Source organism: Oncorhynchus nerka, linkage group LG11 (assembly GCF_034236695.1).
Source record: "Oncorhynchus nerka isolate Pitt River linkage group LG11, Oner_Uvic_2.0, whole genome shotgun sequence".
Taxonomy (NCBI): Eukaryota; Metazoa; Chordata; class Actinopteri; order Salmoniformes; family Salmonidae; genus Oncorhynchus; species Oncorhynchus nerka.
The window spans coordinates 33,561,081-33,586,546 of NC_088406.1; the positions used below are offsets into that span (position 1 = coordinate 33,561,081).

At 43.1% G+C, this 25,466-nt stretch overlaps 1 protein-coding gene across 1 annotated transcript in view; it reads right to left on the reverse strand.

Annotated features, from left to right (window-relative positions):
* Positions 1-953: 953 nt before the first annotated feature.
* The window catches only part of LOC115136734 (serine/threonine-protein kinase TAO1), a 30,873-nt gene continuing 6,360 nt past the window's right edge, over positions 954-25,466 (reverse strand). The window contains exons 4-20 of the mRNA XM_029672468.2: positions 20,852-20,953; positions 20,692-20,737; positions 20,483-20,579; positions 20,235-20,348; positions 19,990-20,081; positions 19,626-19,719; positions 19,423-19,504; positions 14,541-14,711; positions 13,816-14,016; positions 12,466-12,606; positions 11,726-11,962; positions 11,466-11,594; positions 8,728-8,931; positions 8,239-8,478; positions 7,362-7,574; positions 6,774-6,956; positions 954-6,487 (exon numbers count right to left, since the gene is read on the reverse strand). Coding sequence (XP_029528328.1) covers positions 5,954-6,487; positions 6,774-6,956; positions 7,362-7,574; positions 8,239-8,478; positions 8,728-8,931; positions 11,466-11,594; positions 11,726-11,962; positions 12,466-12,606; positions 13,816-14,016; positions 14,541-14,711; positions 19,423-19,504; positions 19,626-19,719; positions 19,990-20,081; positions 20,235-20,348; positions 20,483-20,579; positions 20,692-20,737; positions 20,852-20,953 — 2,880 coding nt within the window. The 3' untranslated portion in view covers positions 954-5,953. The remainder of the gene's footprint in view (positions 6,488-6,773; positions 6,957-7,361; positions 7,575-8,238; positions 8,479-8,727; positions 8,932-11,465; positions 11,595-11,725; positions 11,963-12,465; positions 12,607-13,815; positions 14,017-14,540; positions 14,712-19,422; positions 19,505-19,625; positions 19,720-19,989; positions 20,082-20,234; positions 20,349-20,482; positions 20,580-20,691; positions 20,738-20,851; positions 20,954-25,466) is intronic.

Genomic DNA, 25,466 nt, shown 5'->3' on the forward strand with positions numbered 1-25,466 from the left:
AAGATGTTTAGCTAAACTTGGTTGGTCTAGCTAGCTAACGTTAGTTATACGCAATGCTACATACAGCTAGATAGCAATTAGCACCAGCTGACTGAGTTTTTTGTATTGTTGGCAAGCTAGAACACTTAGCTAGCTTGCTTAATAACTTATTTGGGAAGTTAATATGATTTTACTTGATGAAATATAACATTGTATCGCTATTTAGCCAGCTAACATGCATGTTTTCAATGTTCATGGGCAGCTTTGCCTGCATGCACCAGCAAAGTTACTGCGTTACCAGTGAGTTATTTCCGGTGTTGTGCCGAAAAGCTCCCCCCTCACGTTTTAGGCAGCGTTTCATGTATTTTTTTTATGACGGTTTGATCGCGGGGAGGCACTAGTAATGTCTGCAGTTTTCGGTTTGGCTATTTGTTTCAAGTGTATTAGTCTATAAATAAATCTATTTGCCAAAATTCGTAATCTCTCCCATGTCTTATTCGACGAGTAGTTCTGAAATGTTTATTGCTTGCCTACAAACTGATTTGTTGGAAAGGTGGCATCCTATGTTGGTGCTACGTTTAAAGTTACGGCGTTATTCAATAAGGCCATTCTACTGCCAATGTTTGTCTATGGAGATTGCATGGTGGTGTGGTCAATTTTATACACCTGTCAGCAACGGGTGTGGCTGAAATAACCAAATCCACTCATTTGAAGGTGTCCACATACCTTTGTATATATAGTGTATATATATATATAATATATAAATTCAAAAATTATGGAATTCAAATGCAATGTCTGTTGGCACTGAAATTGTGTCATACATATTCCAAATTTGGCAAATGACAGTACAGGTAGTGGAATGTAATAACTTAACAAAGAATGGCAACCAGGCTCAATGATTCTGTACAAAGTGAACATTTTCTAACACAATGTTCAAATTTCTTATGCTCCAAATTGAAAAGACAGGACACAAATTATATACTAAAATTACTTTATTACAGCTGATTTCTGTTCAATATCCCTCTGCCAGCACAATAGTCATTATAATACAAACAAAATAGTAGATTTGATCCTAGTTTTATTCTTCTGTTTCATGAATCTTTTTACACATTTCAATTAACTTTTTTGTATATTGTTTTGGTGAAAATGTATGTATAATCTTCATAATCTTTCAGACATTCAATAACATGTTTCACAATTTATACATTTTAATACAGGTTATATATGAATTGTAGTGGTAATGCTGTGCCAAGGAAGAATACTGACATCCTCATAGAAATGGATCCTCTGTTTTCATAAGTAGCCTATCACCACTCAATCTTTTCAAGCCTCTACATTGACCATCTGACCAGAACCAAATAGCTCACATCATGCTATTTTTAAAATGTCATGCCATCAGGCCAAGCCAAAGGGAACTCTGGAGATAAAACAATGCAGTGGTGTCTGGGCTTGGCAGCTCTGGGATGGCACAGTGTTTGACCAGAGGGAGGACCTCCATTTTTCTTTAGCTGACACCATCAATGCTAAATTATAATTAAAACATTATCCAGGTTGGTGGAGAAGCCTTGGTACATCATTAAAACAATTATGACTAAAAAATATCTAAGTAGTCTCCCTCACAAAAAAAAATATTTAAAAAACATGAACAAAAAGGTGTGATGGGTTGGCAATCGATCTCAAATGAGATGAGGTTTCATTGGCGGTTAGTGCTATCCAGGATCCTTAGGACATCCCTACCCTGAACCCTAAGTATTTGAAAATGTCAACTCCAATGGGGTAGGGCCATCCCAAGGACCATGGATAACAAGGACCTTTCATTGGCCTGACATGTGAATTAACCATTGACTTAAGAAGCTGTTGACCTGAACATGGGCTAGGTCCCAATAATCAGAAATACCTTTTTTTCCCCTGACCACTGATCATAGAAGACTTGGTCGGTATAAGCATTATAGTGGTAAATTAACCTATTGAGGTGTTTCAACTCTCTGTGGTTACAAATGAAAGGAAACATGAGGTGGAAGGTTTTGGAGAGTATTGGGACACACTCACAGCCCTATGTACTGTAACATAATGAAACCATGCCTGCTTTTTGGAAAGGACAGTTGGATATGATTCTGAGGCAGATATTGGAGAATTGTATTGGGGGATTAGAGTCTGCAACCATTTAAAACAAACTTCTCCTGCATCTCTTTGTGCCCGTAAAATCAAACAAGTTTTTGCCGCACAATTGTAGCATCACATTCAACAAGAACAAACATCAGAATAGGTACTAATCTGGTGGATGTGAATGTAGAGAGGGTGGAGTAAAAGGAAACACAGGAAGTACAGACTTACTGCAATGACAGGTGTCATGAAGGGTGCAATGACTAACAAAGTGTGTGACAGTAAAGGAAAATGAGTGTAGGCTATGCATGCACAGGAAGCAGTAAGAGTCAGTGTACACACAACCAAGCTCACTTTTCATCAGTTACTTTTACAGACCCTCATACCAATCTCAACGTTGTTTAATATTTGGTTAGTGTCTGTCAAGTTAAATAATGTTAGTCTTACAGATTTTTTTTTGGAAATGTTCTTCGTCACAAAGCAAGTTTAGTTAAAACGTTTAATCTCTTAAATGGTTGATATACACAATATGAACATTTCACCCCACTTTAATTTCCTAAGATATCTGCAAAATTAGGTCTTTTAAAGCCTTGTGGCCTTCTCAATATATATGTTTTTAAAGTGTTTTAGATTTCCATACAGAGATAGTTACCCTCATAGTAAATGCAGACTTGGTGATTGAGGGAATGGAGGGTGAGAAAATAAAGAGGGGAACCACAATGGCATAAACTCACCCATGAAAGAAGCAGTTTCATGGGTGAGAGAACGAGCTCACATATAGAACCCACTGTGGGTGTCCAAGGAAATAAGTACATAAGTGCTTTGCCACCTTTAAAAGATGGAATCCGCATTAGGGGAAACAGTGCCACTGTCCGCCCCAGCACCTTGGTTATTAATTTGTGGACGAAACAGAGGTGCGTTGAGCAGTGTGGTAAAAAAAAAACAGTGTTCGTTGTTTGCAGTAACTTCGGTTGTTGTAACATCCCAAATGGACGTGGCAGTTTTACCATTAAGGATTCCAGCTTTAACCACTTTTTAACCACTCACCAACATAAGTGTAGAATGATCATTTAGTGCGAGTGTTATATTTACATGCAGAACACCAGTAACTAACAAGCATATGCGCTTCATTTACCTGCCACTGTTACTTTTAGGGTGATGAGTTTTTGTGTTGCTCAAGTTGTGGACCATTATCATTTTAAACACTGACTGCATTACATTAACCAGCTCCCACAACATGTACTCCTTGCCAAGCCTGCTGTCATGGTCAAAAACAGCCATTACATTGAGATTAAATCTTTCCCTTTCAAACACATTCTGAAATCATATATATTTGTCCTACTTATGGAAGCTATGCTCTACTGTGCCCACTTACTTCATGTTAAACCTGGCCTGCAACATTTAGTGCAAAAGGTGTTTTTTAACCAAGCATACAATTAAAGTCCTTTAACTATCCCTGTCACCATACACCATAATCTGGTTCATTCTTGTCCAACATGAATCCTCCATAGAGCCATAGAAATAGGTCTACATACTGGTATGACTCTGCTAACTCACTTGTAATTAACCCCAAGTATCCAAATCCTCACTACGTATCTGACTTTAAGGTAAACTATTAGCTAAACTTTTCAACTTCCCCACATCAACCACATAATACAGACACACAATATTCATCCCTCATGTTGCTGTGCCTAAAATAAAGTCAAACTACCATGTGTTTTACTGTATACATTGTATGTACTGTATAAAGTGCTTTGACAAGGCAGCAGTATTTAAAGGCACTAAAATAAAATCATCTGATAAATATCAGGGTTCTTATTAAAGGTATTACAGAGTCTTGGCTCTTGTATCAGACAATCATGTAGCCCATCATTAATTATACTGATCCCCTCCTCGATCATTCAGCCAACTAAGATGGAACTCACAATCTGTCATCCTCCGCACAGCAGACACCCAGAACCAGCCCTCAAGTACCTGTATGCATGATATTATCACCTTTAGAACTTCTGTTCAATTGATCACTTCACAAAACTCCTGATATGGACATCATTTTCAGAGGTACATGAGGATAGATGTTAGGATCCTCTCTTCCTGAATTACATCATTTTCATTGAATGATGCGAAATGTAATACAAACTTGGTTAACTATTTAATCAATCTGAGCTGAACTAAAACATAAAAAAATATGCCAGTTTTACACTGAGAATAAATGATCAGTATCAGGGCATACAAAGGCACCATCTTACTGAGTATTAACATACATATACACTTTTAGCTGTTAGCTAAGCCTATAGTTTATTATGGATCTGCCATGTCCCTCTGGTTTTGGCTGATGTAGTAATGCTATGAGAGACACCGACCCACTTGGAAACCCTAAACAACAGTGAAGATTTGGATCTACTGTAGGTGGGCTATTATGGCCTAAGGAGCGGTTGAAGACTGCAACCTAGTGGCCAATGCCACACACTACAGTAGTACAGAACAGCTGAATGTGGCCATAGTTGAAGCTATGGTTAGCCTGGACCCCTAGCTTTGCATTCGAAACAGACAAATACAAAGAGTAGCATCTAAAAACATTCATATTCTGCTTTAGTGTTCTTATTGGCAAATGGATAAATTAGCAGCTTAAACTCCCACAGGGAGGCATAAAATAAAATGCAGATCACTAAATGTTGGCAAAATGCTCATTGATATAAAAAGGTTCACTGTCTGTTACTGCTTCTTCAATATATTAAATGTAAACATTTAAATCTTTCAAACTGCAAGTCTAACTGTGAAATTCACAACAAAAATCCTACCTCGATGATATGACATTGCTAAAAACACAAACTTCTCTTGCTCTTACCAGCTGCAATTACAAAAAAACTATTATCTTTCTTTCTTAATAAAAAAAAGGAGAAATAATAACAGCCAAAATATAATTGATCTAATTCTACAAAACCCTCAGATTCTTGTATGTAAAAACGTTTAAGAAAATCCTATTCACAAAATTTCACCACATTCCTACAACAGGGATTGATAGTAAATAAATTTGTGAGATGTTTAATAACAACTGCCTGGCTTAAAAGTAGGCTTGGCTACAACAACAAAAGCGAGTTTCATGGAAGCTGGCCAAAATACAAGCCAACAACATTGTGTCCCAGTGTTCCTCACAATCTCAAACCTAAAAGATAATGTCAAACCAACTTTCATTTGTTTCAGGTATTGTCAAGCAGCTCTATACGGTATCTGAGCAGTTTATTAAACCTCTCCCTGTTAAAACATTTTAGAACGCAAAACTTTCTTCAGATTTGGAAAAAGAAACAATCCCTGCGATTTAAAATGACCATAAAAGCAGGCTAGCATAAGGAGAGTAAACAAATAAATAATAATAAAGTAACTGGATAGATAGATGGGCCAATATATTATCAAATTTGGAGCAGGGGCATTTCCTGGGCTGTCTTAGTTTGCTGTGATTGGTAGATACTAAACAACTTTTAAATTAAAAGCAGTTGGCAGATGGCAAAAGACTTTTTGACAGTGGTCTCAGTGGTGCAAAAGGAGAGCAGTGGCTATGGATAACACATAAATGTACATGAAAATTATTTCTTAGTGTTGACACTGAATGGTTTCTATAGAAACAGAAGAACTGATCTGTATGTGTGCTAATAAACTGATGTGTAGAGGGGGTGTGCCTCTTTCAGCCCTTTTGACCTGAGCAACATTTATTTCCACACGCATTCACATCTGTACACAGGACAGGAGAGGAATAGGAGAGAGGGGATGAGAAATGTGTGAAAGAGAGGTGGAGGTGTAGTAGAGCTCAGCCCATACTGTCCCACTCTGCTCTGTGGACTTGGCAGCATCCTACTCTGACTCTGGGACTGGGAGTCTATGTGTAGGACAGGTGCGACCCGTTGGATATCTGAGAGTTGACGCTGGTGCTCCTGCTCATAGCCTGCTCACTGCGCCCCCCTGAGGCTGTCCTGCTCAGTGCCTGGGGGCTGTTCTGCACTCCTCCACTGCCTCTGGCCCCCAGGGGCACTGCCGAGGGGTGGCCCCACGGCTGAGGACCCCCGCCCCCCTGCATGCCTTGGCTCCAGGCTTGCTGCATGGGGGACCCTCCTTGACCAGAGTGATAGTGGTGTTGGTGATGGCTGCCTTGGTGCCCTGACCCTCCACTGCCCCAGTGTGGCCCTTGAGAGCCCCCAGAATGGTGCTGTGTCTGGGGGTGGGCCCAGCTGCCTGGGGCCCCTGGGAAGCTGTGGCTAAAGGCCTCTGGGGAGAGGTTGGACAGCACCATGTTGTTGAAGCCTAGACGCATGCTCTCTGAGTCGAACGCTTCGATCTCCCTGGCCTGGCGCTCCAGCAGGCTACGGATCCTCTCCGAACGCTCGTTCTGAAGGGCCAGCATCTCCTCCTCAATCTGAAGATACACACGTACACACAGCTGCTCAGTATCATAATATTTTCATGTAAAAATAACACTGGTTTTAGCAATGATAAGAGCAAACTCTGGAGCTTGAAATTAAATAAAGCCTCAATTTCAATTGAAGCTTTTTGCCACTAATACACCATTACTACATCCCAAATGGCACCCTATCCACTTAAAATGCACTACTTTTGACCACAGTGCACTATACAGGGAATAGAGTGCCATTTGTGACGCTCCCCATGTAAAAAAAAAATGTTCCCAGTATGGAAGATCAGACCTTCTGCTCCAGTAGGGCCCTCCGGAGCGACACTCTCTGCTCAAGGTCCTTCCGCTCACGGTCGTGCTGGGCATCCGTCTGCATCTTGATCTTGCTCTGGTAGGCGTTGAGTAGCTCCAGCTCCTGCTGCAGCTGCATCCTCAGCACCTGGCACTGAGCCTCCTGAGCCTCATCCAGACGCAGCTAGAGACGAGGGGTGCCAGACAGGGGGTCAGCACAATGTTAAAGTGATACTTCGGGATTTTGGCAATGAGGTCCGTATCTACTTCCCCAGAGTCAGATGAACTTGTGGATACCATTTTTATGCCTCTGTGTCCAGTATGAAGGAAGATAGAGGTAGTTTTGCTAACGAGGATTATCACAATGACAGGAAGCCTATGGTATCTGCTAGCGTGCTAGTTAGCAACTTCCTTCAAACTACAAGCAGAGACATAAAAATGTTATCCATGAGTTCATATGACTCTGGGGAAGTAGATAAAGGACCTCATTGCCAAAAGGCCCATCATCAGTAGTCAGCTTTTTAGAAACGTATCCCTCTCCTGCCTCCCTCCCTCCCTGCAGTGTTTTCAAGGTCTCTGTGTGACTCACAGCCTGTGTGGAGAGCATCTCGTTGATAGAGTGGTCGTACTGCTCAGCCAGGATGGCCAGCTTGCGGGTCTGCTCCTCCTTTAGACGCTTCAGGACAGCCTTGTGGTCAGACTTTGGTGTGCTCTCCAGTAGGTGGTTTCTCAAGGCCTTGTACTGTCTGGTCTGGATCTTACATGTGTCTTGGAACTGTTTCTTAATCTGGAGCTCTTTGGACTGGGACAGAGGGAGGGAGGAAGAGAGGACAAACAGAACAGAGAGGGGTCAGGTCTGGAACTCTTTGGACTGGGACAGAAGGAGGGAGGACAAACAGAACAGAGAGGGGTCAGGTCTGGAACTCTTTGGACTGGGACAGAGGAGGGAGGACAAACAGAACAGAGAGGGGTCAGGTCTGGAACTCTTTGGACTGGGACAGAGGAGGGAGGACAAACAGAACAGAGAGGGGTCAGGTCTGGAACTCTTTGGACTGGGACAGAGGAGGGAGGACAAACAGAACAGTGAGGTTTCATGTCTGGAGCTCTTTGGACGAGGACAGAGGAGGGAGGACAAACAGAACAGAGAGGGGTCAGGTCTGGAGCTCTTTGGACTGGGACAGAGGAGGGAGGACAAACAGAACAGAGAGGGGTCAGGTCTGGAGCTCTTTGGACTGGGACAGAGGAGGGAGGACAAACAGAACAGTGAGGGGTCAGGTCTGGAGCTCTTTGGACTGGGACAGAGGAGGGAGGACAAACAGAACAGAGAGGGGTCAGGTCTGGAGCTCTTTGGACTGGGACAGAGGAGGGAGGACAAACAGAACAGTGAGGGGTCAGGTTCCTACATAACGGCTATTAACAGTAAAAGAAAACAACAATTTGTCTGTTAGTATACAATGTGTGCTCACCTTGAGGCTCTTGGGCTGTTGTCGGACCTCCATGACGTGTTTGCGTCGGAGCTCTCTCTCCCTCCTCTTGTTGTATTCCTGCTGGTTGGTGAGTTCTGTCTGGTGCTGCAGGCGAATCAGCTCAGCCCTCATCTTCTGGATGGTGTTGACCTGGCGGAACTCCAGCTCCTGCATGGACTCATGGTGCCGCAGCAGCATGGCATGCTCCAGGTCCTTCTGCGTCTGACGCTTATTCAGCTCCTACACACAGACGGACAGGCAGGGAGGAGAAACCATACAGGTTAGGAGAAAACTGCATTCTATAAGACAAAGGGCAGTATTCGAAAGGAATGTTTGAACTATGTATAGAAGTAGGAAAATGAGCAGAACACACAGCTGAGCCATGGTTACAAAACGAAGACCGAGAGCAGGCAAGGGGACCCTCTTTTGAGGAGAGTGAGAGAAACAAGGGACTGTATGAATGAGGAGAGCTGAGTGATTACAGCTAACCTCTCTCACTAGGTCCTGCTCCACGTTGTGGCGAGCGATGAGGATCCTCCTCTTGAAGCGTCGACACTCCAGCTCTAGGTATTGTCTCTGTCTCCTCAGCAGGTTGGCCTCCTCCTCAGCCTGGAAGTGCTGGAAGTTCTCCTTCTGCTTGGAGAGCCACTCCTGCTTCTCCTTCTTAGGGGTCGACTGGTTCTCATTCAACTCCTGGGGGAAGAACAAGGGCGGACATTAGTTTAGTTCAACTGTCATACCCCATCAGTAGCCAAAATAGAAGCTTGTTTTTCCAATGTTTGCAAACAAGGTAAATGTAAACAACACTGTATAGCCTCAAAACATGGTTAAAACTATCATTTAGATATCATGGACGGTCAGTCTATTTTTCTACGGCTGGCCATGCTTTCCACCTGGCTACTCCTACCCCGGTCAACAGCACTGCACCCCCCACAGCAACTCGCCCAAGCCTTCCCCATTTCGCCTTCTCCCAAATCCAGTCAGCTGATGTTCTGAAAGAGCTGCAAAATCTGGACCCCTACAAATCAGCCGGGCTAGACAATCTTTTCTTTCTAAAATTATCTGCCGAAATTGTTGCCATCCCTATTACTAGCCTGTTCAACCTCTCTTTCGCGTCGTCTGAGATTCCCAAAGATTGGAAAGCAACTGCGGTCATCCCCCTCTTCAAAGGGGGGGGGACACTTGATCCAAACTGCTACAGACCTATATCTATCCTACCCTGCCTTTCTAAGGTCTTTGAAAGCCAAGTCAACAAACAGATTACAGACCATTTCGAATCTCACCATACCCTCTCTGTTATGCAATCTGGTTTCAGAGCTGGTCATGGGTGCACCTCAGCCACGCTCAAGGTCCTAAACGATATCTTAACCGCCATCGATAAGAAACATTACTGTGCAGCCGTATTCATTGATCTGGCCAAGGCTTTCGACTCTGTCAATCACCACATCCTCATCGGCAGACTCGACAGCCTTGGTTTCTCAAATGATTGCCTCGCCTGGTTCACCAACTACTTCTCAGATAGAGTTCAGTGTGTCAAATTGGAGGGTCTGTTGTCCGGACCTCTGGTAGTCTCTATGGGGGTGCCACAGGGTTCAATTCTTGGACCGACTCTCTTCTCTGTATACATCAATGAGGTCGCTCTTGCTGCTGGTGAGTCTCTGATCCACCTCTACACAGACGACACCATACTGTATACTTCTGGCCCTTCTTTGGACACTGTGTTAACAACCCTCCAGGCAAGCTTCAATGCCATACAACTCTCCTTCCGTGGCCTCCAATTGCTCTTAAATACAAGTAAAACTAAATGCATGCTCTTCAACCGATCGCTGCCTGCACCTGCCCGCCTGTCTAACATCACTACTCTGGACGGCTCTGACTTAGAATACGTGGACAACTACAAATACCTAGGTGTCTGGTTAGACTGTAAACTCTCCTTCCAGACCCACATCAAACATCTCCAATACAAAGTTACATCTAGAATTGGCTTCCTATTTCGCAACAAAGCATCCTTCACTCATGCTGCCAAACATACCCTTGTAAAACTGACCACCCTACCAATCCTCGACTTTGGCGATGTCATTTACAAAATAGCCTCCAATACCCTACTCAACAAATTGGATGCAGTCTATCACAGTGCCACCCGTTTTGTCACCAAAGCCCCATATACTTCACCATTGCGACCTGTACACTCTCGTTGGCTGGCCCTCACTTCGTCGACCAAACCCACTGGCTCCATGTCATCTACAAGACCCTGCTAGGTAAAGCCCCCCTTATCTCAGCTCGCTAGTCACCATAGAATCACCCACCTGTAGCACGCACTCCAGCAGGTATATCACTCTGGTCACCCCCAAAACCAATTCTTTCTTTGGCCGCCTCTACTTCCAGGTCTCTGATGCCAATGACTGGAACGAACTACAAAAATATCTGAGACTGGAAACACTTATCTCCCTCACTAGCTTTAAGCACCAGCTGTCAGAGCAGCTCACAGATTACTGCACCTGTACATAGCCCATCTATATTTTAGCCCAAACAACTACCTCTTTCCCTACTGTATTTATTTTATTTATTTTGCACCCCATTATTTTTATTTCTACTTTGCACATTCTTCCACTGCAAATCTACCATTCCAGTGTTTTACTTGCTATCTTGTATTTACTTCGCCACCATGGCCTTTTTTTGCCTTAACCTCCCTTCTCACCTCATTTGCTCACATCGTATATAGACTTGTTTCTACTGTATTATTGACTGTATGTTTGTTTTACTCCATGTGTAACTCTGTGTTGTTGTATGTGTCGAACTGCTTTGCTTTATCTTGGCCAGGTCGCAATTGTAAATGAGAACTTGTTCTCAACTTGCCTACCTGGTTAAATAAAGGTGAAATAAATAAAAAATAAAATAAAGTCCTTGCATCCATAACACTGTCTATGAACTTAAGTGTGGTTACAATTTTTCCAGCCACATCCCTCATCCTCAGTGGGAGTATGCTTTGTTATCGTTTCAACTGCGGATTGCCGCTTTAAGCAAGTCGACATGGGAGCTTGCTGTCCATATTTGCACATTTTCTGTAGAGGTTTGTCATTCATTGAGTCTGTCTGACATACTGAGAGGAGTATCTAGGCAAGCAATGGTGCATATCGTGTTTTTTCTTTTTTCTTGAAATGATATTTCAATGATTGAAGCCTTTGTATAATGTGTGTTCATCTGTATGACCGCGTGTGATTCTCTACCTCTTTGAGCTGCTCCTTGCGGAGTTTGTACTCTCGTTTCTGGGACTCTAGGAAGCTGTTGAGCTCTTTCTTCTGTTGGCTCTGGATGTGCTGCTGGAACTTCTTCTCATCATTGGAAAAGGTCTTCGCCTGCAGAGACACAAAAATTAAACACTTGAACATTTCAAACAAGAATATTCAACAGAGACCTAGGGAACAGTAGTATAATCTAGACAGAGTATGAATTATGAAGTATGGCGTAAGTGAGCAAACGACCGTACATCTTTCTCCATGGCGGCCTGGTGCTTCTTAATGAGTTTCTCCATCTCCTGGGCAAAGCTGTTCCTCTGGTTCTCCAGCTCTTTGTCCAGACGGAGCCGGTGTTCGTCCATCTCAGCCTTCAGCTTGTTCTCCAGGGCCATCAGGTGCTTCTGGTGCTGCCTCCTCATCCTCTTATAGCCTGACATCTGCTCTCTCAGCTCACTGTCCTGCTCGTGCTCCTTCATCTGACGGGTCACCTGGGGGAAACATAGGGCTTATCATAGAACTCTAGGTTCAGCTTATTATCTCCTACAGGAGCAGACACTTAAAAAACAGCTGAATTGGGCCTTTATCTCAATATCAAATTATATCTGGGTAACAATTAAGTACCTTACCGTGATTGTTTTCAATTAAAATACTCAAAAAGAAAAATAAACAGTTTCTTAGCAAAGATCAATTTCTCAAGCAAGAATTTTGCTAGGACTGTCTGGGAGGTGTCTGAGTGGGGAGAGGAAAAATAAAAACTAGCTGTTATTGGCAGAGAGGTTTGGAACTCTTTCTTATTGGTCTATTAATCAATTTACCACCTGGTGATGTCACCAGGCATGCCAAAACTCCATCCCACCAAAACAGGCAGAAATTTCAATCAGTCTTTTCAAACAGCTCTTACACTAAAAGTGTTTTTGACTGCACTTGGCCTTTAAGGGTCCATTTTAAAATCATGTTATCTACAGTATCATTGTATTTCTAGAGCTCTTACCAGGGAGGCTGTGCGTATTGTGGCAAAGTGCTCGCGATTGCGGTGGTGTTTTGGCCGTGGAGTGTGTGCAGGGGGAGACTGGGGCTCAGTGGGCGGCCGGCTGTTAGGTTCCGACTCTTCGCGATAAGTCGTCTCCTCCTCCTGAAGAAACAAATACAACATAGCACATTAACAGCATAAACAAATAATCTGTGAAAGGCACCAGGAAACACTATGTCTTGTATATCACTGAATCATCTCACTATTATTAACGCAGTGTCCAGTTATCCTGCGAGCAATGTTCCCTCTAAGAACCCCTGGGACTGCACCGCAGAAGAAATATCAGCCTGCACCGAGAAGCACAAGAGTGAACTTCACTCAACTTTCTGGTGCTCCCCTTTAGTTAACACTATCAACGTTTCCCTCTATTGTGCGAAATGTGATCAAATCAACGCAACATTAGCCACTTTCAACGCAACATTCCCGAAACAAAACGAACTATGCAAGAGATACTCTACACAGACCGGTGCACCATAACCAATCAGAGCTGCAGTATCCCTATTTGCAAATCATTTGTATTTAACCTTTATTGAACTAGGCAAGTCAGTTAAGAACAAATTCTTATTTACAATGATGGCCTACCCCGGCCAAACCCTCCCCTAACCCGGATGACGCTGGGCCAATTGTGCGCCGCCCTATGGGACTACCGATCACAGCCGGTTGTGATACAGCCCGGGATCGAACCAGGGTCTGTAGTGACGCCTCTAGCACTGAGCCACCCGGGAGTTAAAGGGGCAGTGTTGTATTTTGAGACCGGCTTGAATAAGCTAAGCAGCCAATAGACAGAGGGTAGCATAATTTGTCTGAATCTCTAATAATGGTATGAGAATAATAATGCATTTTATTTTGAAAAGTGGTTTCTTGCATCAAACAACAACATTTTCAGTTACCTCCTTGTGTGAAGGACAAGTGGATAAACAGGTTGTCAATCCCTACCTGTTTCATAAATCTCATGGAATGTAGGCCTACATTGAACACCACACATCGGCTGCTACTGTAGGCTGAATGATGGAACAGCTATTTCCATGTTAAAATGTCATAAGATGCATTTTCTCGACTTTTTTTTTATGGCAGGCCACTCTGATAGGCCTAAATTATGATAAACAGCCACAGTAGCCTAATTGGTCACTATCATCACTGTAACTTAATGCGGGTACAGCCTCAGTGTTCACAGTAAACGTGTGCCAGAAGTTGCACAGAATTTTCACAACGTTCAAGTTTGCGCTCAGCAGACCAGAAATGTGTTTAGTACCCCAGATAAATTGAGGGAACATTGCCTGCGGATCCAGCTCTGAGATCATCTCTACCCACCGGTTTGAGGTGAATGACGGAGCTGTTGGACATGACCGTGTGGTCTCCCTCCATCATGTCCAGTTCACTCTTGTCATCTCCGGCGTCGGTCAAGCTGTTGACAGAGCTGCTCTGGGAGCTGGCGCTGATCGACATACTGGGGATAGACTGGTTACTGCCAACGCTGCTCACTGTGCCTGTCCTGCCACTGTTCTCCGGTTCCTGGGGTCAACACCATTAACAACAGCAAGACACAGGTGAGTGAAATACTTTCTGAATGACAGTGAGTCAACTACAGCAGGTTATGAGCAGAAGATAAAAACGAACAACTGAATATTGAGAAAATCTTTAAGACCCACCAGGCCTACCTTAATATAATAATTAACTGTAATATTATAAGGTTAAGAGTGCATTTAGAGAAACTTATATTGAACAATTTACTTGTTTTAAACACAACTGAAGAGCTAACTATTCAAGCAGGTTTTTAATGTTTGATCGCTTAAAGTGGTTTGATGTATTGTGAATGTTTTTTCCTGTTTTTCTTCTTTTTGTTGATTAATTTTGTTTGTGTCTTGTTTTCTACCTTATTGAGTGTGGGAAATAAACTTTTACAAATTAAATATAATTATTATTAATATTATTATTATCCTACCTAGGCTTTTTTCAAAAGAGTATGATGGTTCTGGTATAAACCATGCTCTCAAACTAAGCTCCACAGGAGAGCAGAGCCAGATTGGGTAACTGACCTCCTCGTCTCCGTCCTGTGCCTCGGCTGCAGGGCCGTTGTGAGCCTCCTGGAAGAGGATCTTCTTCATCTTGCGGTACTGCAGGTTGTCCAACTCCCGCACCGCAACCTTGGTCCTCAGGATCAGGTCCATCAGGACAGAGTCGGGCCGCTCCCGCTGCACAAACGCATGCTGAGAAAGAGGGAGGCAGAGGGACAATCATTTTCTTTTGAGTTGAGGGTGGGTATGATTCATGTTAATTTAAGGTAAACTCAAAATCAAGTGAACAGAGCTCTGTATCTGTCTTGGTATATCATGATAATCATAAATAAGATAGACACACTATACAATGAATTCGGGAAGTATTTAGACCGCTTTCCCACATTGTGTTACATTACAGCCTTATTCTAAAATTGATTAAATATATATTTTTCTCATCAATCTACACACAAAGCCCCATAATGACAAAGAAAAAACAGGGTAAGATATTTTCGCAAATGTATTAAAAAATAAAACATTGCATTTACATAAGAATTCAGACCGTTTATGCAGAGTGCTTTGGTGAAGCAGCATTGGAAGCTATTACAGCCTTGAGTCTGCTTGGGTATTACACGACAAGCTTGGCACACCTGTATTTTGGGAGTTTCTCTCATTCTTCTCTGCAGAGCCTCTCAAGCTCTGCCAGGTTGGCTGAATGGTGTTGATGCACAGCTATTTTCAGGTCTCTCCAGAGATGTTCAATCGGGTTCAAGTCCAGGCTCTGGCTGGACCACTCAAGGACATTCAGAGACGTGTCCCGAAGTCACTCCTGCGTTGTCTTGGCTGTGTGCTTAGGTTCGTTGTCCTGTTGGAAGGTGAACCTTCGCCCCCGTCTGAGGTCCTGAGCGCTCTGGAGCAGGTTTTCACCAAACATCTCTGTACTTTGCTCCGTTCATCTTTCCAAACATCCCCACAGCATGATGCTGCCACCACCATGCTTCACCGTAGGGATGGTGCCAGGTTTCCTCCAGAAGTAATGCTTGGAATTCAGGCCAAAGTTCAATTTTGGTTTCATCAGAACAGAGAATCTTGTTTCTCATGGTCAGCGGGCTGTCATGTGCCTGAGGAGTGTCATTTAACTGAGGAGTGGTTTCCATCTGGGCACTCTAACATAAAGGCCTGATTGGTAGAGTGATGCAGAGATGGTTGTACTTCTGGAATGTTCTCCTATCTCCAAAGAGGAATTCTGGAGCTCTGTTATAGTGACCATTCAGTTCTTGGGGACCAATCAAGTTGTAGTAACATCAAGGATAAATGATTTACATTTTTTTTTACCTATATTTAACTAGGCAAGTCAGTTAAGAACAATTTCTTATTTACAATGACGGCCTAGGAACAGTGGATTAACTGCCTTGTTCAGGGGCAGAACGACAGATTCTTACCTTGTCAGCTCGGGGATTCAATCTAGCAACCTTTCGGTTACTGGTCCGATGCTCTAACCACTAGGCTGCCTGCCGCCCCAAATGATCAATGGAAATGCACCTGAGTTCAGTTTCTAGACTCAAAGCAAAGGGTCTAAATATTACAGACTACAAAAGGGAAGCACAGCCACGAGCTGCCCAGTGACACGAGCCTACCAGACGAGCTAAATCACTTCTATGCTCGCTTCGAGACAAGCAACACTGAGGCATGCATAAGAGCATCAGCTGTTCCAGGTGACTGTGTGATCACGCTCTCCGTAGCTGACGTGAGTAAGACCTTTAATAAACAGGTCAACATACACATGGCTGCAGGGCCAGACGGATTACCAGGACGTGTGCTCCGGACATGTGCTGACCAACTGGCAGGTGTCTTCACTGACATTTTCAACATGTCCTTGATTAAGTCTGTAATACCAACATGTTTCAAGCAGACCTCCATAGTCCCTGTGCCCAAGAACACAAAGGCAACCTGCCTAAATGACTACAGACCCATAGCACTCACGTCTGTATCCATGAAGTGCTTTGAAAGGTTGGTAATGGCTCACATCAACACCATTATCCCAGAAACCCTAGACCCACTCCAATTTGCATACCGCCCAAACAGATCCACAGATGATGCCATCTCTATTGCACTCCACACTGCCCTTTCCCACCTGGACAAAAGGAACACTTACGTGAGAATGCTATTCATTGACTACAGCTCAGCGTTCAACACCATAGTACCCTCAAAGCTCATCACTAAGCTAAGGATCCTGGGACTAAATGCCGGCCTCTGCAACTGGATCCTGGACTTCCTGACGGGCCGCCCCCAGGTGGTGAGGGTAGGTAGCAACACATCTGCCACGCCGATCCTCAACACTGGAGCTCCCCAGGGGTGCGTGCTCAGTCCCCTCCTGTACTCCCTGTTCACCCAGGCACGACTCCAACACCATCATTAAGTTTGCAGACGACACAACAGTAGTAGGCCTGATCACCGACAACGACGAGACAGCCTATAGGGAGGAAGTCAGAGACCTGGCCAGGTGGTGCCAGAATAACAACCTCTCCCTCAACGTAACCAAGACTAAGGAGATTTTTGTGGACTACAGGAAAAGGAGGACCGAGCACGCCTCCATTCTCATCGATGGGGCTGTAGTAGAGCAGGTTGAGAGCTTCAAGTTCCGTGGTGTCCACATCAACAACAAACTAGAATGGTCCAAACACGCCAAGACAGTCGTGAAGAGGGCACGACAAAGCCTATTCCCCCTCAGGAAACTAAAAAGATTTGGCATGGGTCCTAAGATCTTCTTCTACAGCTGCAACATCGAGAGCATCCTGACCGGTTGCATCACTGCCTGGTACGGCAACTGCTCGACCTCTGACCGTAAGGCACTACAGAGGGTAATGCGTACGGCCCAGTACATCACTGGGGCTAAGCTGCCTACCATCCAGGACCTCTAAACCAGGCGGTGTCAGAGGAAGGCCCTAAAAATTGTCAAAGACCCCAGCCATAGACTGTTCTCTCTACTACCGCATGGCAAGCGGTACCGGAGTGCCAAGTTTAGGACAAAAAGGCTTCAACAGTTTTTACCCCCAAGCCATAAGACTCCTGAACAGGTAACCTGGACTATTTGCATTGTGTGCCCCCCCAACCCCTCTTTTTACACTGCTGCTACTCTCTGTTTATCATATATGCATAGTCACTTTAACTATATATTCATGTACATACTACCTCGATTGGGCCGACCAACCAGTGCTCCCGCACAGTGGCAAACCGGGCTAACTGCATTGTGTCCCACCCACCAACCCCTCATTTACGCAACTGCTACTCTCTGTTCATTAAATATGCATAGTCCCTTTAACCATATCTACATATACATACTACTTCAATCAGCCTAACTAACCGGTGTCTGTATGTAGCCTCGCTACTTTTATAGCCTCACTACTGTATATAGCCTGTCTTTTTACTGTTGTTTTATTTCTTTACCTACCTATTGTTCACCGAATACTTTTTTTGCATGAATGGTTAAAGCCTGTAAGTAAGCATTTTCCTGTAAGGTCTATTCAGCGCACGTGACAAATAAACTTTGATTTGATATGATAAACTTTGATTTGAGTTCTGTTTTTAATTTTGTATAAGTTAGTAAAAAATGGCGGGAAAAAAACAGTTTTCACTTCGTCATTATGGGGTATTGTATATAGACTGATGAGGGAAAAAAACAATTGAATCTATTTCAGAATAAGGCTGTAACGTAACGTAAAACGTCATGGGGTCTGAATAGTTTCCGAATGCACTGTATAAACAAAAGTATGCGGACACCCCTTCAAATTAGTGGATTTTGCCATTTCAGACACTCGTTGCTGACAGGTGTATAAAATCGAGCACACAGCCATGCAATATTCATAGACAAACATTGGCAATAGAATGGCCTCACTGAAGAGCTCAGTGACTTTCAACATGGCACCAACTGTTGCTACCTTTCCAACAAGTCAGTTCGTAAAATGTCTGCCCTGCTAGAGCAGCTCCGGTCAACTATAAGTGCAGGTATTGTGAAGTGGAAACATCTAGAAGCAACAACAACTCAACCGCGAAGTGGTAAGCCACACAAGCTCACATAACGGGACTGCCAGGACTAGCGAGTAAAAATGGTCTGTCATCGGTTGCGACACTCGAGTTCTAAACTGCCTCTGGCAGCAACGTCAGCACGATAACTGTTCATTGGTAGCTTCATGAAATGTGTTTCCATGGCCAAACAGCTGCACACAAGCCCAACATCCCCCATATGCAATGCCAAGCGTCGGCTGAAGTGGCGTAAAGCTCACCGCCATTGGACTCTGGAGCAGTGGAAACGCTTTCTTTGTCAGTCCGACTGACAAATCTGGGTTTGGCAGATGCCAGGAGAACGCTACCAGCCCCAATGCATAGTACCAACTGTAAAGTCTGGTGGAGGAGGAATAATTGTTTGGGCTAGGTTCCTTAGTTCCAACGAAGGGAAATCTTAACGCTACAGCATACAATGACATTCTAGACCCTTCTGTGCTTCCAACTTTGTGGAAACAGTTTGGGTAAAGCCGTTACCTGTTTCAGCATGACAATGCCCCTGTGCACAATGCGAGGTCCATACAGAAATGGTTTGTCGAGATCGGTGTGGAAGTACTTGACTGGCCTGCACAGAGCCCTAACTTTAACCCCATCAAACACCTTTGGGATGAATTGGAATACCGACTGCAAGTCAGGCCTAATCGCCCAACATCAGTGGCCAACCTCACTAATTCTCTTGTGGCTGAATAGAAGCAAGTCCCTGCAGCAATGTTCCAACATCTAGTTGATAGCCTTCTCAGAAGAGTGCAGGCTGTTAAAGCAGCAAAGGGGGGACCAACTCCATATTAATGCCCATGATTTTTAGAATGATGAGCAGGTGTCCAGATACTTTTGTTCATGTAGTGTATATCGGAGGTCTTACATTTAAAAGTTCCTCAGAGTTGGGCCTGTCTTGGGGGAATTTCTGAAGGCAAGAATCTACAAAGTTTCGGAAGTAATCCGTCCTGAAGTGAGAGATGGGGGAAAAGAGGGAAGAGTTAGTTTCGTTCTCACCATGACACACTTTAAAAGCGGACAAATTCCGTCTCCTAAAATAATCAATTCTGATGAAGCTACATGACGTACCATTCACTTGACTGCAGTGTGGGGCTTTCATTCTGCGCTATGTGATACAAGGCACTCATCGCATTCATATTGAACAGTGGAGGTTTTCTCTCAGCTAGAAAAAAAGATCAGAGAAAACAATAGGTTACCAGGATCCACTAACAGCCAAACATAACAAGGAGGACAGTGGGGAGGAGAAGAACTAGGAAGACAGACAAAACCTTGCACATGTATTATTTCAACCAGTATGAAAAAATGAAAAATAGGTATACTTTCTTTACTGGCCAGATATTGGTTTGAGATATGGAATGAACAAAGGAGAACATTAAAACAACAGGAGAGCTAGAGTTGAACCAGAGCAGAGTACATGGACTAAAGAGTTTACCTAATTCAATGCAAGTTATCCCCAAAGACCAGATGTCAATCTTCCCATCATATTGACCCTCGTCCATAGCCAGGATTACCTCTGGGGCCATCCTGAGGAAACATACCCATTTTAATGACCGTTACACCGCTTTTGATTTGATGGAAAATATTGAATGAGACTATAGAGGGTGTCCCATTTCAAAATTCTTCCCCATGTTTCAAACACCATCCATTTTTCTTGTACATTGGAATTCTGCCACTCACCAATATGGCGTCCCCACAAAAGAGTTGGCTGGAGAGACAATGGAGGCAGAACCAAAATCTGCAAGTTTCACCTGGCCAGGCTCTGTCAGCAAGACGTTCCCTGCCTTAATATCTCTGTCAGACAGACAAACAGAGGAGAGCGATTATGGCATTAGAGCTTTGTTCCACTGGCACAGGCACACTCCCCCCTAAGGGCACAAAGAAGTCAGTCTAGCACATCCACATATACAGCTACTAGCACTACTCACCGGTGAATCATGTTGTGGGAATGAAGGTAAGCCAACCCCTGTAGAGCACCGTGGGTAATCGCTGCTATTTCCATTTCTTGTAGAGGTTTCTTGTGAACTACAGAATATGTAGAGATAGAGGTGATGAGAGTGCTGCAAATCATGGTGAAAACCACAAAGAAGAACTCATCTTATAAATCATCACCGTGTCATAAAAACTCCCATCTTACCTTCCAGGACATCAGAGGCAGAGCCTAGACAGTATTCCATCACCAGCTACAGAGACAGAAAGAGAGAGTGTTATACAGGGTTAACTAATGTACCTGTTTCAGAGTATTCACAATAGCATTTTGACCTATTGTTTATATTTTCCATTCAGATAACACTTACCCAGGCAGTGTGCTCTCGCAGATAGCATCCCTTATACTCTATGCTGTTTGGGTGCTGTATTCTCTGCAGAAACTTCACCTCCTTGATTATGTCTTGCCATTTCTGTAAGGTAAAACAGTGGAACGATTACATCATGCTTGCGTAACAAGCTCTAAAAGGGCCAATCTGCAGTTGAAGCAATTAGCATTCACCCATCCTCTTGTTTTGGTAAAAAGCTGAGGGATGCGCCTGGAGAAATGTACTGACCATCCAAGATATCACATTTATAGTTTGAAGAATGTTTTGACGCTATACAGTTTGTTTACAATTACGATGCTTACAAATACTGGAGTAAAACAAGGTTATATTTGGGGTTCTGATGGGGTACGACAGTTAAACTAAGCTCATTAAGTATTTATAAAAGTTATATTCTTCAAGAATCAATAGGTATATCATTCATTTATAAGTCCAAAAATGGATCTAGCATCTGCAGATTGCCCCTTTAAACAATAAGGACAGAGATGCAGGCTGGAACTATGTGTTCTACATGGAACTTTAGTTACTTCCCTTTGAGTTCCACTCTACTTCTTTGGGTTAATGAATTACCCAATCCAGTCATTTTGTCAGATTCAAATCTGATTATCAACTGTTTTTAGACTGCGCTTCAGGGAACAGGCCACTGATTTGCAATTCCACTACTTTAAGCAAATAAGCTAGATGTTTTAACTGCTGAGAAACACAACAAATCCCCTTGAAGACCAAAATGTAGAGAAACTATAGGCCTAAAAAGCTCCAAACTCAATGAGGAAAGGATCTTGAAGGAATAGGCCTTGTTAGATTAGATGCTATTGAACCTTTTCACTGTAAACCAATATTGAGACAACAAACAAAACATCTGTAACAGCCCTGCACTGTCTCAAATCATTGAAGTTGGGTAACCTTTAAAACGAGGCAACCGTTTCCTGGAGAACACGTTGTGTCATCACACCACTGATCAAATCAAATGTCATGGGATTAATAGATCATATTGTTTGTACTCCATGCCTACATTGTCACACAATTATCTGATTTACATATTTTTGAGCCAACTGTGTATTTTTTTGAAAAAATAATGCTATTTGCAAGTAAGTGAGAAATGCTAACTAACAAAACTAGAATTATGAAAGGTGCTGTAACAAAGTAAGCTTAACCTGGTAACTGATAACAAGTGTGACATTTTTGGCTGAATCTGTTGTGTTATAACTAGTGTTGTGACGATACCATATGGAGAAAAAAATCTGTGGCCTAGCATCCCGTTTCCCCCTGTACCCCAGCCCCTTGTTCACGTTTTCACTGAAATGCACACTTCTCCTCAATACAACACATATTGAATTTAATGTCACACGTTCAGTGTATAATATAATACTGCATAGACTGGCTGATTTGCTCATATTTGCAAAGGCCTACCTGTGATTTGTCTGGAGGAAGGAATACAAATGCATAATGATCTGCATGTAACTGTGTCTGTAAGGGGAAAACACTGCATAATCATCTGCATGTCACTGTGTCTGTAAGGGGAAAACACTGCATAATGATCTGCTTGTTATTGTGTCAGTAAGGGGAAAACACTGCATAATTATCTGCATGTCACTGTGTCAGTAAGGGGAAAACACTGCATAATGATCTGCATGTCACTGTGTCAGTAAGGGGAAAACACTGCATAATGATCTGCTTGTTATTGTGTCAGTAAGGGGAAAACACTGCATAATTATCTGCATGTCACTGTGTCTGTAAGGGGAAAACACTGCATAATGATCTGCTTGTTATTGTGTCAGTAAGGGGAAAACACTGCATAATGATCTGCTTGTTATTGTGTCAGTAAGGGGAAAACACTGCATAATTATCTGCATGTCACTGTGTCAGTAAGGGGAAAACACTGCATAATGATCTGCTTGTTATTGTGTCAGTAAGGGGAAAACACTGCATAATGATCTGCTTGTTATTGTGTCAGTAAGGGGAAAACACTGCATAATGATCTGCTTGTTATTGTGTCAGTAAGGGGAAAACACTGCATAATTATCTGCATGTCACTGTGTCAGTAAGGGGAAAACACTGCATAATGATCTGCTTGTTATTGTGTCAGTAAGGGGAAAACACTGCATAATTATCTGCATGTCACTGTGTCAGTAAGGGGAAAACACTGCATAATGATCTGCTTGTTATTGTGTCAGTAAGGGAAAACACTGCATAATTATCTGCATGTCACTGTGTCAGTAAGGGGAAAACACTGCATAATGATCTGCTTGTTATTGTGTCAGTAAGGGGAAAACACTGCATAATTATCTGCATGTCACTGTGTCAGTAAGGGGAAAACACTGCATAATGATCTGCTTGTTATTGTGTCAGTAAGGGGAAAACACTGCATAATGATCTGCTTGTTATTGTGTCAGTAAGGGGGAAACACTGCATAATGATCTGCTTGTCACTGTGTCAGTAAGGGGAAAACACTGCATAATGATCATAATGATCTGCATGTCACTGTGTCAGTAAGGGGAAAACACTGCATAATGATCTGTCACTTGTCACTGTGATCTGCTTGTAAGGGGAAAACACTGCATAATGATCTTCATGTCACTGTGTCAGTAAGGGGAAAACACTGCATAATTATCTGCATGTAACTGTGTCAGTAAGGGGAAAACACTGCATAATGATCTGCATGTCACTGTGTCAGTAAGGGGAAAACACTGCATAATTATCTGCATGTAACTGTGTCAGTAAGGGGAAAACACTGCATAATGATCTGCATGTCACTGTGTCAGTAAGGGGAAAACACTGCATAATGATCTGCATGTCACTGTGTCAGTAAGGGGAAAACACTGCATAATGATCTGCTTGTCACTGTGTCAGTAAGGGGAAAACACTGCATAATGATCTTCATGTCACTGTGTCAGTAAGGGGAAAACACTGCATAATGATCTGCATGTCACTGTGTCAGTAAGGGGAAAACACTGCATAATGATCTGCTTGTCACTGTGTCAGTAAGGGGAAAACACTGCATAATGATCTTCATGTCACTGTGTCAGTAAGGGGAAAACACTGCATAATTATCTGCATGTAACTGTGTCAGTAAGGGGAAAACACTGCATAATGATCTGCATGTCACTGTGTCAGTAAGGGGAAAACACTGCATAATTATCTGCATGTAACTGTGTCAGTAAGGGGAAAACACTGCATAATGATCTGCATGTCACTGTGTCAGTAAGGGGAAAACACTGCATAATGATCTGCATGTCACTGTGTCAGTAAGGGGAAAACACTGCATAATGATCTGCATGTCACTGTGTCAGTAAGGGGGAAACACTGCATAATGATCTGCTTGTTATTGTGTCAGTAAGGGGAAAACACTGCATAATTATCTGCATGTCACTGTGTCTGTAAGGGGAAAACACTGCATAATGATCTGCTTGTTATTGTGTCAGTAAGGGGAAAACACTGCATAATTATCTGCATGTCACTGTGTCAGTAAGGGGAAAACACTGCATAATGATCTGCTTGTTATTGTGTCAGTAAGGGGAAAACACTGCATAATGATCTGCTTGTTATTGTGTCAGTAAGGGGGAAACACTGCATAATGATCTGCTTGTCACTGTGTCAGTAAGGGGAAAACACTGCATAATTATCTGCATGTCACCGTGTCAGTAAGGGGGAAACACTGCATAATGATCTGCAAGTAACTGTGTCAGTAAGGGGAAAACACCGCATAATGATCTGCTTGTCACTGTGTCAGTAAGGGGAAAACACTGCATAATGATCTGCTTGTCACTGTGTCAGTAAGGGGAAAACACTGCATAATGATCTTCATGTCACTGTGTCAGTAAGGGGAAAACACTGCATAATGATCTGCATGTCACTGTGTCAGTAAGGGGAAAACACTGCATAATTATCTGCATGTAACTGTGTCAGTAAGGGGAAAACACTGCATAATGATCTGCTTGTCACTGTGTCAGTAAGGGGAAAACACTGCATAATGATCTGCATGTCACTGTGTCAGTAAGGGGAAAACACTGCATAATGATCTGCATGTCACTGTGTCAGTAAGGGGAAAACACTGCATAATGATCTGCTTGTCACTGTGTCAGTAAGGGGAAAACACTGCATAATGATCTTCATGTCACTGTGTCAGTAAGGGGAAAACACTGCATAATGATCTGCATGTCACTGTGTCAGTAAGGGGAAAACACTGCATAATGATCTGCTTGTCACTGTGTCAGTAAGGGGAAAACACTGCATAATGATCTTCATGTCACTGTGTCAGTAAGGGGAAAACACTGCATAATTATCTGCATGTAACTGTGTCAGTAAGGGGAAAACACCGCATAATGATCTGCTTGTCACTGTGTCAGTAAGGGGAAAACACTGCATAATGATCTGCATGTCACTGTGTCAGTAAGGGGAAAACACTGCATAATGATCTTCATGTCACTGTGTCAGTAAGGGGAAAACACTGCATAATGATCTTCATGTCACTGTGTCAGTAAGGGGAAAACACTGCATAATTTAACTGTATTATTTAACCTTTATTTTAACTAGGCAAGTCAGTTAAGAAGAAATTCTTATTTACAATGACGGCCTACACGGCCAAACCCAGACGACGCTG